Raw genomic sequence first — 14,978 nt, 5'->3', positions numbered from 1 at the left:
TGAGTTTCTCTGGTACTGACATTAGATTGTAAGCTCTGAAGTCTGAAGTGGGGACCTCTGTGTACTCCAGAGAGAAATAAAAAAGCAATTAAATGATGGAGATACACATCCCGAATATCTCCATTTATTTCCTTCAACCTATTATCAAGCAGCTATAGGAAAAGTATTCCTATAGAATCAAATATGAGATTCTGAGGAGTCCGCGCTGTGATGGAGGTGCGCCGTACACGAGCTTAGATGAGTTTTTCGACTCCTGATTGTCCATGCAAATGTTTACTATTACGCTCTAATGGCGGATACTTGGCTGTCAGAAAATATATTTCCCATAAGATTACTATGTGTCTGTACACTCAACTCGGCATTTGATTTAAAACAAGAAAAAAAAATCCTAATCTCTTCCTTCTAAAAACAACTATCACAAGACGGCGGAGGCTCCCCACAGATTGCTGTGATTTCATCTGAAGTCTGGCAGATGCTGCCGAGCGTTCCTCCGAGTTTACCGCTAGTAACACATGTCAGGTGTTGGGGGGGGGGGGGGGGGGCTGAGCTGGATCTCCTATTTGACAGGCAGATGACATCTAGAAACCTGAAGAGGGGGCGGCTTCAGAGATAATTAAATGTGTTAACGCTTTAAATGCAAAGTAAAACGAAAAAAAACCAACACAAATAATAATAGAATTTTGTATTAGTCACCACCAACACAAAATGATAAAAAGTAACAATGATACAAGTAATAAATAATGATACAATTTTGTATTAGTCACCGCCAAAACAAAATGATAAAAAGTAACAATGATACAAGTAATAAATAATGATACAATTTTGTATTAGTCACCGCCAACACAAAATGATAAAAAGTAACAATGATACAAGTAATAAATAATGATACAATTTTGTATTAGTCACCGCCAACACAAAATGATAAAAAGTAACAATGATACAAGTAACAAAGTTAATAAAAACAGCAACACCAATAATTATAACACGGACACCAACTGTAAAATCTGCCATCGTGGACTTCACTTTAAGGCCATGTTCACATCGTGCTTTCACCCCTGGTTCACACCTATGCGGCCGTGCGGGCCGCGTTTTGCTCGGGTACGAGAGCCCATTCATTTGAATGGACTCCCGTGCCCGTGATACGCAGGGAAAGAAGTCCCTGCACTACTTTGGAAAACGCAGCCCGCATGGGAACCTCGGTTCCCAGTACGGTTGTGTTTCCCAGTGCAGGTGGCGTGCCATTAGAATTAATGGCACCCACCCGCGGGTCCGCATTCTTCTGTGCGGGTGGTGAGCCTGCATTGATTTTCATGCCGCAGCGGCACCACCCGCACAGTTGTGAACCGGGGGTCAGGGAATGTACGTCAACGTCTTGCGCTTTCCCGCAACACCCAGAAACGCGTTGCCCTTTTGCAGACGTGCGGTGGTGCCAATGATTCCTAATTCCAAATGCGTACATATTTGTGCACACCGATTACTGCGTCACCATGCGTTTCGGTGCAATGTGATGTCTCAGAAGGGTCAGGGACTTCTTTTGAGCATTTCTTGAGCGTAGGACATCCCATTCAAATGAATGGTCTGCCCTACACACAACACATGAAGGGTTACATTCACACTTCAATGTTGCAAAAAACGCGCAAAATCATGCTCTTTCCCACAACGCACAGCAAAAAATTGCCCTTTTTGCAGGCGTACTGCGGTGCCATCATTTTTGAATTGCTTTTCATGGTGGCAGGATTTCTCAAAAGAGCCAGGGACTTCTTTTGAGCATTTCTTGCACATTAAAAGGAATGGGCTTGCCTACACATGACGCGTGGAACCACACACGTGCTCCAATGGTGTGAATGGAGCCTCAGCAGAACTTCAGTTTAAAAAAATAAATAAATAAAAAAAGAACAAAAACAGGGCGCACTCTCCTCATGCATTACCGAAATAATGGGAAATGTATTTAAAAAAAGCAAAAACATACTCACAAGACAAAAAGGTCATAAAAACTAAGACAAGAAGTCAAAGGGTGCCAGCCGTGGACAGCAAGGGTCCTAGGGTAAATTTCAAACGCGTTTCGGGAGTCAAACTCCCTTCCTCAGAGCAATAGATTAATCTTTTTTCATCTATTGCTCTGAGAAAGGGAGTTTGACTCCTGAAACGCGGTAATGCACGAGGAGAGTGCGTCCTGTTTTTGTTCTTTTCTGCTAGCATCGAGATTCCCCGATCTACCAAGGCGGCACCTCAGCAAGTGCAAGATTCCAGTTTGAGTGCAGCAAGAGAGATTTGAGCGCAAGTTTCTGGTTACTGTTAAAAAATGAAAAATAAACAAAAGGTCTGCTAAAAGTTAAAATAAAGTATAAAAAAAAATCTGCTGCACTACTTATATTCAATCCTAAACTGTATCCTACAGTGCCTCTTTTCCGTCACATCCTTCTGGGTTCAATGACCCAGCATTATTTGAGCCCAAGGACGGACCGACAAGTCATGGGGCCCCCGGGCAATAGTGGATCATGGGGCCCCTGTGTCCTCGCCCACACTCAAACCACATAGAAAAAAAGCCTTTGAAATGTACCAGGGGCATTTCATGGGGCCCCCTACTGGGCCAGGGCCCTCGGGCAGTGCCCGAGTTCCCAAATGGTCAGTCCGCCCCTGTTTGAGCCTGTCAGAGAACTGGTTGAACTGGATGGACTTTTGGTTTTTTCAGCCAGACTAACTATGTAACTATGTAAGAGAAAACATCCTCCCTGAATGTGTTTGGGTACAAGGAAAATATCCCATAGGGAGGAGCCGCAAGCCAACAGATCAATGTATATCATAGACACCCAAGGTGTTCCGACCCACCCCCCGGAGATTAGTCATGGGGTTGCCCCTATGACAAAGCATTGGGGGTGGGGTGAAATGCATCAGAGGGCGTGGTCTCAAGAGGAGCTGAGGCTGAGCACGCTCTTCACTATTGGAGCTGTCAATGTTCAACACCTCCACATGAGAAATGTCGCTAGGCTGCTGGGCGGAGCATTTAGATGCTAGTACCCCTTTTTCCACATGGGAAATGTCGCTAGGCTGCTGGGCGGAGCATTTAGATGCTAGTACTCCTTTTTGGTGGATTGCCTGAGGAACTCTTTTCAGTCTCCATGAAGGTATCTTCAGGTAGCCAGGGAGTTGAGAGAAAAGAGGTTAAAGAAGCCTGCACCTTTATCTGAGCATGGCGAGTAAATGATCAACCTGCTACGTTTTTATGGTATGCAGTCAGTGGGTTGGAGTATAGCAGTCTAACGCCGTCCCAGGTCTAGAGGCTCCACCCATTAAATTACATAGTTACATAGTTAGTCTGGCTTAAAAAAGACAAAAGTCCACCCAGTTCAAATATTAAAAAAAACAAAAAAAAACAGAATCCTACACCCACAGTTGATCCAGAGGAAGGAAAAAAACCAGCAAATCACGATCCAATTTTCTCCTGCTGGGAAAAAATTCCTTCCTGATCCCTCCAGAGGCAATCGGATATTCCCCGGATCAACTTTACCTATAAATGTTATATCCAGTTATATTCTCTGTATCCAAGAAACAATCCAGGACTTTTTTTTAATCCCTTCACCCCTAAGGGTAAAACAAATCTAAATGCCTAAGCACAATTTTACAATGTTGACATGTGTTAGTAAAACCATCCATATCATCGCAACTACTTTGTACATCCGGGTGGATTATACCTTATTTTTTTTTCATGTTAAATTGGGCTTTCATTTGGTGGTAAATGGTAATGGATATCTCCTTTTTTTTTTTTTATCAAAGGAAAACTTGTCCAAAATATTTTTATTTAGCTGTGCGTTTCTTGTTACTGCCATAACCTACCACCAAAGAACAACCCAAAATAAATTCTCCAGCTCTTGACGATCGCAGCGATACCATATATGTGTATGTCATTTGTTGTTTGTACCCGGAGTACAGCCCAGAAACAATAGTGCGCAGTTTGTTTTTTTGTTTTATTTTTTTACCTAAAACGCACTGACACTGATACCAATTTTGTTTTTAAATCCTGACTTTGACCCAAACACTAACCCTGGCACTGAACTAGATCAAACCTTGATCAAGGGATTTCTTCTTTATTTTTTAATATTGTTGTTTGTTTGTTTTTTACTTAAAACACACTGACACTAACTGACACTGACACCAAATTTTTTCAAATCTTGACCTTTAACCCTGACCTTTTCACCCTGACCTTGACCCAAACACTTACCCTGGCACTGAACTAGATCAAACCTTGATCTAGGTATTTCTTCTTTATTTTTAATATTTATTTTGTTTGTTTTTTTTTTACCTAAAACACACTGACATTGACACTAACTGACACTGATACCAATTTTTTTTAATCCTGACCTTTGACCCTGACCTTATGACCTTGAACTTTGACCCTCACCTTGACCCAAACACTAACCCTGGCACTGAACTAGATCAAACCTTGATCAAGGGATTTCTTCTTTATTTTTTAATATTGTTGTTGGTTTTTTACTTAAAACACACTGACACTAACTGACACTGACACCAAATTTTTTTAAATCCTGACCTTTAACCCTGACCTTTTCACCCTGACCTTGACCCAAACACTTACCCTGGCACTGAACTAGATCAAATCTTGACCTAGGTATTTCTGCATTATTTTTTAATATTTATTTATATTTACAAACATTTAGTTTTGCCCTCTATGCCACGAGTTGGAGAGATACAATGGATCTCTCTCCTCCATTCATAGAGAGAAAAGAAAAACAAGGGGCAGGGGCTGTACAGTGACTGATCACTGTGATAGCCAATCAGAGGCTAAGCGATTATGTGACCCGGAATCTGGAGTCCCGATCGTTAGAATGGGACCCGGTGCTCTCAATGACACCACGGTCTTTGTGCGGCGCACTCCCAGCATAAAGACACGTACGCAAATATGCGGCCCCACGGAAAAAAAGGCCAGTTCTGTGAGGCCGCATATTTGTGTTACGTCGGCGTCAAGGGGTTAAATTACATAGTTAGTCTGGCTGAAAAAAGACAAAAGTCCATCCAGTTCAACCATTAAATTAAAAAAAAAGTTATAATTCTAAACCCACAAAAAAAACACAGCAAAGCACGATCCAATTTGCTCCTACAGGGGAAAAAATTCCTTCCTGATCCCCCGAGAGGCAATCGGATATTCCCTGGATCAACTTTACATATAAATGTTATATCCAGTTATATTCTGTGTATCCAAGAAACAATCCAGGACTTTCCTACAGCAATCCACTGAGCTGGCCACAACCAACTCCTGAGGGAGTCTATTCCACATTTTCACAGCTCTTACTGTGAAAAAACCTTTCCGGGTTTGGAGATTACATTTCTTTTCCTCCAAAATTAAAGAGTGCCCCCTTGTCCTCTATGATGACCTCAGGGTGAATAGCTGTACCCCAAGTTCACTATATGAACCAAGTAACTGGGAGAAAATGTACTTGCACCACCTTCTACCTCCCTACAACCCAGCTTGGTCAGCATTCCTAAAGACAGGTTCCCTTTAAGTAGCCGTAGACCACAGCCTGGGCTGCCTGAATTCTAAATGAGGCTGAGCAGGCCTTCTACGGATAAACCCGATGCTCTTCTCTTCCTGGGCTGCAAGCTGACCACTAACCGCATCGCAGTTAATGTACCGTACACTGCTAAACCAGGTTAATCTGCGCTTGATTCGTCGGAGGACGTGGGCACGTACAAGGGCCTTAGCGGGGAAAGCAATCTCATGGCTACATGTACAAGGCGCTCCTTAATCCCGAATCCCTTTTTAATCCGCAAAAATAAAAAAATAAATCAACAGGCCCTTGCAGACGGGCTAAGATTAACCGTATCTGACTGCCTCCCTCACATAAATATCCGCAGTCTGCTGCCGTAATTACGCCGATGCTTTTGCTTTTCAGTTCCTGTTATGGCTTTAATTTTGCAGTGTCTTTCATAATTATGCTTCTGAGAAAGTCTCTCTCTCTCGGTTTTTTCTTCGTTTGACACACTTTTTTTTTTTTTTTGTTTTAATTGTCTCAGACTATCAGGTCTTTTAATAACTGAAATGCCAAAAAGCATTTGTTTGTAAAAGGGAAAGTCATCCATGGGCTCCCCATCAGAGATCAAGAAGGTTCCATAATGACGGATACAACACACCCGGCTACAGCATATTAGGATTCGGATGCTCAGCTGATGTGCGTTGGATGGAGAAGAATTTCTACGAGCCTTTCTGAGTCCAGGAACCCGTGTCCTGATAAGCTACATCTGCTTGTTAGTACAAATGGCCAAATGGGAAATCATGGAGGTGCAACTCTGAGACCTGCAAGAGCCCAGGCCTAAGAGACCTTCAGCTGATTCCTAATACAGGCCCGGCTTGTTCCTCGACTCATCAATGGTTCTCCTTTGTTTGCTCCTGCATTGACGATGGCTTCTCCTCAGATTACGGTTTCTATCTGCCCCTTTGGCACTTTGCTGCCTGCAAGTTGCCCTACTGGCCTGTCCTAGACTCTGTTGTATTGGTACCATCTTACCCAGCTGTTGCTGACCCTGGCCTGTTCCTGACCTCCCATCTTTGGTGGCCACCATCTTTTTGTCACCTCTAGCCACTTGATGACTGCACTCATTAGTTCCAGTGACATCACTATCCACTAGCACTCTTTAGGCCCTGCACTCCTTGTCTTCCTCCCCAGGGGCACTTGACACATCTATGGTTCTCCTTTGTTTGCTCCTGCATTGACGATGGCTTCTTCTCAGATTCATTTCTACCTGCCCCTTTGGCACTTTGCTGCCCACAAGTTGCCCTACTGACCTGTCGTAGACTCTGTCTCTGTTGTATTGGTACCATCTCACCCAGCTGTTGCTGACCTCCTATCTTTGGAGGCCACCATCTTTTTGTCACCTCTAGCCACTTGATGACTGCACTCATTAGTTCCAGTGACATCACTATCCACTAGCACTCTTTAGGCCCTGCACTCCTTGTCTTCCTACCCAGGGGCACTTGACTCATCTATGGTTCGCCTTTGTTTGCTCCTGCATTGATGATGGCTTCTTCTCAGATTACAGTTTCTACCTGCAAGTCGCCCTACTGGTCTGTCCTAGACTCTGTCTCTGTTGTATTGGTACCATCTCACCCAGCTGTTGCTGACTTCCCATCTTTGGTGGCCACCATCTGTTTGTCACCTCTACCCACTTGACGGCACTCATTAGTTCCAGTGACATCACTATCCACTAACACTCTGTAGGCCCTGCACTCCTTGTCTTACTACCCAGGGGCACTTGACACATCTATGATTCTCCTTTGTTTGCTCCTACATTGATGATGGCTTCTTCACAGATTACAGTTTCTACATGCCCCTTTGGCACTTTGCTGCCTGCAAGTTGCTGACCTGACCTGTCCTTGAGTCTACTTCTGCCTGTGGTATTGGTACAATATTACCCAGCTGTTGCTGACCTGGCCTGTCCTTGAGCCTATCTCTGCCTGTGGTATTGGTACAATATTGCCCAACTGTTGCTGACCCTGGCCTGTTCCCGACCTCCTATGGCAACCATCTTTTGTCACCTCTATTTCTTATATGTTAAAAAAAATCTAAAGAATATATTTAAAAAAAAAAATATTTTAAAAAATATATATATTTATTGAAATACAGTGAATACAGCCACAATTGTAGCATTTCAAATATATGTCAATATATTTGGGGGAAATATTTTTAAAATATATTTCAAATATATTTTTCTTCCATGTGGGTTTTCACAAGACATCTAGAAAAAATATGTCTGTGAAGGTTTTTACTCATTCAGGTCATGAGGAAAAATAATTATTATATGTTTTATTAATGATTAAATTTTAGGTGTTCAGAAGCTAATGTTAGGCACACTCAGGGGCGGACTGACCATTAGAGCACTCGGGCACTGCCAGAGGGCCCGGAGTTAGTAGGGGGCCTATGAGATGCCCCTGGTACCTTTCATTGGTTTTTTCATAGGCTTTTTTGGGTTTGGGCAAGGACACAGGGGCCCCATGATCCGTTATTGCCCGGGGGCCCCATGAGTTGTCAGTCCGCCCCTGGGCACACTATATAATGGGAGGTAAGCAAAGGTAAGTAAATTGACACAGGGGGGACTTGGGGACTTAATATGGGGGATGAATTAATACGGGGAATGAATTACTATAGGGGGGATGAATTACTATAGGGGGGATGAATTACTATAGGGGGGATGAATTACTATATGGGGGATGAATTACTATGGGGGATGAATTACTATATGGGGGATGAATTACTATGGGGGATGAATTACTATATTGGGGATTAATTACTATGGGGGATGAATTACTATATGGGGGATTAATTACTATGAGGGATGAATTAATACGGGGAATGAATTACTATAGGGGGGATGAATTACTATAGGGGGGATGAATTACTATATGGGGGATGAATTACTATATGGGGGATTAATTACTATGGGGGATGAATTACTATGGGGGATGAATTACTATATGGGGGATGAATTACTATGGGGGATGAATTACTATAGGGGGGATGAATTACTATGGGGGATTAATTACTATGGGGGAATATTACTATACTTACTATGGATGACACATACACATCATTCATCTACTCTTGGTCCGGCCCCCTGGGTCCAATATATGAACCCATTGCGGCCCTCAAGTCAAAAAGTTTGCCCACCCCTGATCAAGACCATTCGCCAACCCAAGACCAGGAACCCCTTTCCTACCTTGCAGAGGAAGCTGATGTTGAAGCCAAGTGACTGGGCATTTCTGGAGCCCGAGTTCATGAAATTGCCCACCAGAAGCACCAGTTCTAACATCCGCTTGAATTTATCACTTTTCTTCAGTTCCTCGCAGGCCAGCGTCACGCCAATAATATCAGGCCGGATGTTGCTTATGTGTTCGTCAAAGGTCAGCTTGAAGAGAATGCCATTCAGCCGAGGCCGCAGCATTTTCACCGTACTCATCTAAAAGAGGGCAAAAAGAAAGATATTATCCAACAGGGGATGACAGACTCAATGGCTATCACCATCCTGGCCTATCCCTCACTAAACCCTGGGACACCATCATCCGGCCCTCAATACTGACTGGCTTGCAGCATATATACACACACAAATCTACAAAGCATATACAAATCTACATTTTTGGAATGCATTTACAAATATATGTAAAAATATATGTTAATATGACTTTTTTACAAAAAAAAATCTGAAGAATATATTTAAAAAATATATATATATTTTTAAAATATATTTATTTAAATATATTCTTTAGATTTTTTTTAACATATAAAAAAGTCATTTTAACATATATTTTTACATATATTTGTAAATGCATTCCAAAAATGTAGATTTTTATTTTTAAAGACATACAGTATATTTGAAATGTATTTTAAAAAATATTTTTCATATTTTTTTTTAATAAAAACGCATTTTAACATGCAATATATATATATATATATATATATTTATTGAAATATATTTTGAAATATATTGAATTTGGCCAAAATTGTAGCATTGAAAAAAAAAAAAAAAAAAACGTATTTTAACATACAGTATATATATATATATATATATATATATATATATATATATATATATATATATATATATATATACACACACACACACACACACACACTGTATGTTGGAATGCGTTTTTAGTTATTACAAAATATATGACTGATTTTTTTAAATAAATTTTCAAATATACTGTATGTCTTTAAAAATACTAATCTACATTTTTTTGGAATGCCTTTACAAATATATGTTGAAATTACTTTTTTATATGCTAAAGAAAATGAAGAATATATTTTAAAAATTACAGTGGCTAAATGGTTAGCACTTCCGCTCGGCAGTACTAGGGTCGCTGGTTACAATCCCAGCCATGGCACCACCTGCCTGGAGTTTGCATGTTCTCCCTGTGCCTGCGTGGGTTTCCTCCGGGTACTCCGGTATCCTCCCATACTCCAAAGACATGCTGGTAGATGAATTGGATCCTGTGTAAATTGTCCCTAGTATGTGTATGTATGAATGTGAGTTAGAGACCTTAGATTGTACACCCCTTGAGGGTTAGGGACTGATGTGAATGTACAATATATATGTAAAGTGCTGCGTAAATTGATGGCGCTATATAGGTACCTGAAATAAATATATTATTTTAAAATAAAATAATCGTGGTCCCGATCATGTGTTCACTGATTGGCCACTATGGTGACACTGTACTGCTAGGTTGACAGTATGTAAAAAAAAAATATAATAATAATATAAAAAAAAAAAAATAAAGATGTAAAAACAATTTTGAAAAATTATAATTTTGGGTTATAAATTAATTTAGATTTTTTTTTTAACGAAAAAGATAATTGAATGCATTTATGATTTATGAAGAAAGATTATTTACTTGCAAAATTTTAAATAAACACTCTTTAAAAACATTTTTGGACTTTTTCATTTATATAGCAAAAAAAAAAATCCCAGTGGTGAATAAATACCACTAAAATAAAGTTTTATCTGTCTCAAAAAAATGATAAAAAATTCATATGTGTACAGTGTTGCATGACAGCGCAATTGTTATTCAAAGTGTGATAGCGCTGAAAGCTGAAAATTGGCCTGGAGAGGAAGGGGATAAAAGTGTCCGGACTGGAAGGGGGGGACAGTGTCCGGACTGGAAGGAGGTGAAAGTGTCCGGACTGGAAGGAGGTGAAAGTGTCCGGACTGGAAGGGGGTGAAAGTGTCCGGACTGGAAGGAGGTGAAAGTGTCCGGACTGGAAGGAGGTGAAAGTGTCCGGACTGGAAGGAGGTGAAAGTGTCCGGACTGGAAGGGGGGGAAAGTGTCCGGACTGGAAGGGGGTGAAAGTGTCCGGACTGGAAGGAGGTGAAAGTGTCCGGACTGGAAAGGGGTGAAAGTGTCCGGACTGGAAGGGGGTGAAAGTGTCCAGACTGGAAGGGGGTGAAAGTGTCCGGACTGGAAGGGGGTGAAAGTGTCCAGACTGGAAGGGGGTGAAAGTGTCCAGACTGGAAGGGGGTGAAAGTGTCCAGACTGGAAGGGGGTGAAAGTGTCCGGACTGGAAGGGGGGAAAGTGTCCGGACTGGAAGGGGGGGGAAGTGTCTGGACAGGAAGGGGGTAAAAGTGTCCGGACTGGAAGGGGGTGAAAGTGTCCGGACTGGAAGGAGGTGAAAGTGTCCGGACTGGAAAGGGGTGAAAGTGTCCGGACTGGAAGGGGGTGAAAGTGTCCAGACTGGAAGGGGGTGAAAGTGTCCGGACTGGAAGGGGGGAAAGTGTCCGGACTGGAAGGGGGGGAAAGTGTCCAGACTAGAAGGGAGGGAAAGTGTCCGGACTGGAAGGGGATGAAAGTGTCCGGACTTGAAGGGGGTGAAAGTGTCCGGACAGGAAGGGGGGGAAAGTGTCCGGACTGGAAGGGGGTGAAAGTGTCCGGACTGGAAGGGGGGGAAAGTGTCCGGACTGGAAGGGGGGGAAAGTGTCCGGACTGGAAGGGGGGGAAAGTGTCCGGACTGGAAGGGGGTGAAAGTGTCGGGACTGGAAGGGGCTATTTCTGATAGCCAATCAAGAAAACAACTGGATAGCTAAATCGATTTTCTTAAAACATGATGACAAAAAAAAAAAAAAAAAGGAAAATTCTGACCCATAAAAAGGAGAACCTTGGAGATGCCAATTTACAAAGCTGGGTAAGGGGGGGGGGGTGGGGAATGACGTAAAGTCGATGTAAACCCAACCACTCAAATATAACAAATCATTGTACACGTTACAGGAATTTCAAAAATATTTTTCAAAGGGGATCAGTGACACTGAGATACTGAAAATAATGAACACATTTGAATTTAATTTTTTAAATAATTATTTTAATAATAAACAATTTTAATTTAATTTTTTTAAATTAAAACAATAGAATATTGTCAAACTTTAATTTTATTTTAAATTTAAAATTATTCCTGATACAGTGCTTTGCTGTACCAAACAAAAGGATTTATATATAGCCCAGCTGGACTGTCTGCGCTGTCATTTTCGGTAATTAATGGTTTAATAAAGATGTGAAAAATTATTTTATATATATATATATATATATATATATATATATATAGATAGATAAAAATAATTTTTCACATCTTTATTAAACCACTAATCACCGAAACTGACAGCGCAGACAGTCCAGCTGGTCTTCCTTGGTTGTCAATCCATATTTCTAAGTTTTTCAAACTCTCCATAATTAAAATGACATTTTATAACACAGGAAAATAATTAATAAGAAGTTTGCAACCCAAGGTAATTAGTCGCCGACTTAGACAACGCAATTCTTTCTCTGAGGATGCATAGCACCCAGGAGTGACCCTTTAGTACATTTAATGACTACACCCCCGTAAAACCCAGCAGACACTGACTAGTTCTAATACATTTGGTGAAATTAATAGAAAATACGGACATGTGCACAGCGTGAGGTGTGAATGTTCCTTATATTTTTGTACCTGTCTAAAATAGACCAGGCAGGTTATTGCACCTGAAAGGCGTATTGGAAGGGTGTGAAAAAAACAGACACATATATTTCACCTTCTTGATGCTAACTTACAAATCGGCATGCTCAACCAAAAATAAGGGAGCATAGAATATTAAAGAAAAAAAAAATCAATGGTTCAATATATTTTAAAAAAAAATAACTTAGAATATAATATAATTAGAATTTTTTTAAAAAAATATGGTTCAATAAAAATTACAAAAACTTGATATAAAAATAAAATCAGTAGTTCAATAAATTAATACATTTACAAAAATAAGGAAACTTGGAATATTAAAAAACAAAAAGAAAAAACAAAATTAATGGCTAAATAAATCTTAAATTTAAAGAAACCTAAAACTTAAAAAAATAAATAAAATCAGCAGTTCGATAAATTTACAAAAACTAGAAAACTTAAGATATCAAAGGAAGTACCTGAAATAAATAATAATGATGAACGGCTTAATGCATTTTATAAAATAAGGAAACTTGAAATAAAATAAATCAATAAATTAGTGGTTCATAAATCTTACAAATGAAAGAAACCTAAAACTTAAAAAAAAAAAAAAAATCAGCAGTTCAATAAATTTACAAGAATTTGAAAACTTAGGAGATCAAAGGAATGAACGGCCTTATTCATTTTATAAAATAAGGAAACTTGAAATTAAATAAATCAATAAATTAATGGTTCAATAAATCTTAAAAATGAAAGAAACGTAAAACTTTAAAAAAAAAAAAATCAGCAGTTCAATAAATTTACAAAAATTAGAAAACTTAAAAATTAAAGAAACCTAAAACTAAAAACAAATAAGTGGTTCAATGAAGTAAAAAAAAAACTTGGGATGTCAAAAAAAGGAATGGTTCAATACATTTAAAAAATAAGGAAACTTGCATATAATATCAATCAGTGGTTCAATAAATTTACAAAAATAAGGAAACTTAGGATGTCAAATAAATGAATGCTTCAAGACATTTTAAAAAACAAGGGAACTTTAAGTAAAATAAATATTTTTTTTAAATCAGTGATCCAATAAATTTACAAAAATAAGGAAACTTAGGGTATCAAAAAAATAAAAAAATAAAGATGGTCCAACACATTTTAAAAGGCATGGAAATGAAAAAATTGGTTCAATAAATTTACAAAAATAATGGAACTTAGGATGTCAAATAAAATTAATGCTTCAATACATTTTAAAAAACAAGGAAACTTTAAATAAAATATTTTTTTTAAATCAGTGATTCAATAAATTTACAAAAATAAGGAAACTTAGGGTATTAAAAAAAATAAAGATGGTCCAACACATTTTAAAAGGCATGGAAATGAAAAAATTGGTTCAATAAATTTACAAAAATAATGAAACAAAGTATTTGGAAAAAAAGTAGCGTGTTCTAACTTGCACACGCCTGGATTACAGACCAGTTGGTGCATTGTGCTGCTGGCGGAAAATGAGTGGTAGGAATTTGGAGCAGCAGATTAACATCAAATTTTGCATGAAAATTGGCAAAAAAGTGAGTGAAACCTTAATTCTGTTACAACAGACTTATGGTAAACATTCCATGAATACATCAATTGTTTTTAAATGGCAGTTTAAGGCGGGGCGGGAAGATGTCCATGATGACATAAGCAGTAGGCAGCCAAGAACACAAAGGGTGGATGCAAATGTGAAAAATTAAAAGGTTACAGAAATCTGTTTGGAGGAAAAGACCAGAACCCTGACCTGACAAGTGGATTCTCCACCACGACAATGCTCCTGCACATTATTTACTAAGTGTTCGCAAGTTCCTGGCCCAGAAATCTGTTCCAAGACTTAACCAACCACCTTATTCCCCTGACTTAGCACTCTGCGACTTTTGGCTGTTTCCAAAATTACAAATATGTTATTAAAAAGACACAGATTTGATGACATTCCAGACATCCAGCACGCCGCGACAAAGATACTGCGCAGCGTTCAGGAAAAACAAATTCTAGGAATGGTTCCGGCAGTGTCACTTCGCAAGGGGACTACTTTGAAGGCATCAACAGCTGCTAATATCTAGGCACCTTTTTTATCTTCCCACATGGAAGAAAAATATATTTGAAATACTACAATTTTGGCCATATTCAATATATTTAAAAAAAAAAAAATATATATATATATATATATATATATATATATACACACAGTTGTGTTCAAAATAATAGCAGTGTGTTGTAAAAAGTGAATAAAGCTCAAAATCCTTCTAATAGCTTTTATTTCCATCCACACAAATGCATTGGGAACACGACACATTCTATTTCAAATCAAAACATGAAGAAAAATACATCAAATTTGTGTTGTTCCTCTAAAAAAATGGACGAAAAGTGAATATTAGACGGTTCAAAAAAATCGCAGTGTTTGTATTCTTCTTTACAAACTCAAACATTCACTATATAAACTGAGAAATGTTTGAAGATTTTGCTTTCCTTTGAATGACTTCATGAATATTTGGTTGTAG

At 39.1% G+C, this 14,978-nt stretch overlaps 1 protein-coding gene across 1 annotated transcript in view; it reads right to left on the bottom strand.

Moving 5' to 3' along the window:
• The window catches only part of LOC149440951 (protein diaphanous homolog 2-like), a gene marked incomplete at its 5' end in the record, with an annotated part of 377,750 nt that overhangs the window by 277,904 nt on the left and 84,868 nt on the right, over window positions 1-14,978 (bottom strand). Inside the window, one exon of the mRNA XM_089657938.1 lies at window positions 8,725-8,964. Coding sequence (XP_089514064.1) covers window positions 8,725-8,964 — 240 coding nt within the window. The remainder of the gene's footprint in view (window positions 1-8,724; window positions 8,965-14,978) is intronic.

This window comes from Staurois parvus, unplaced genomic scaffold (genome assembly GCF_062004578.1).
Source record: "Staurois parvus isolate SC_StPar_1 unplaced genomic scaffold, SC_StPar_1.0 ptg001044l, whole genome shotgun sequence".
Classification (NCBI taxonomy): Eukaryota; Metazoa; Chordata; class Amphibia; order Anura; family Ranidae; genus Staurois; species Staurois parvus.
Note: the sequence above shows the minus strand (reverse complement) of the source record. Positions and strands in the feature narration are given on the sequence as shown.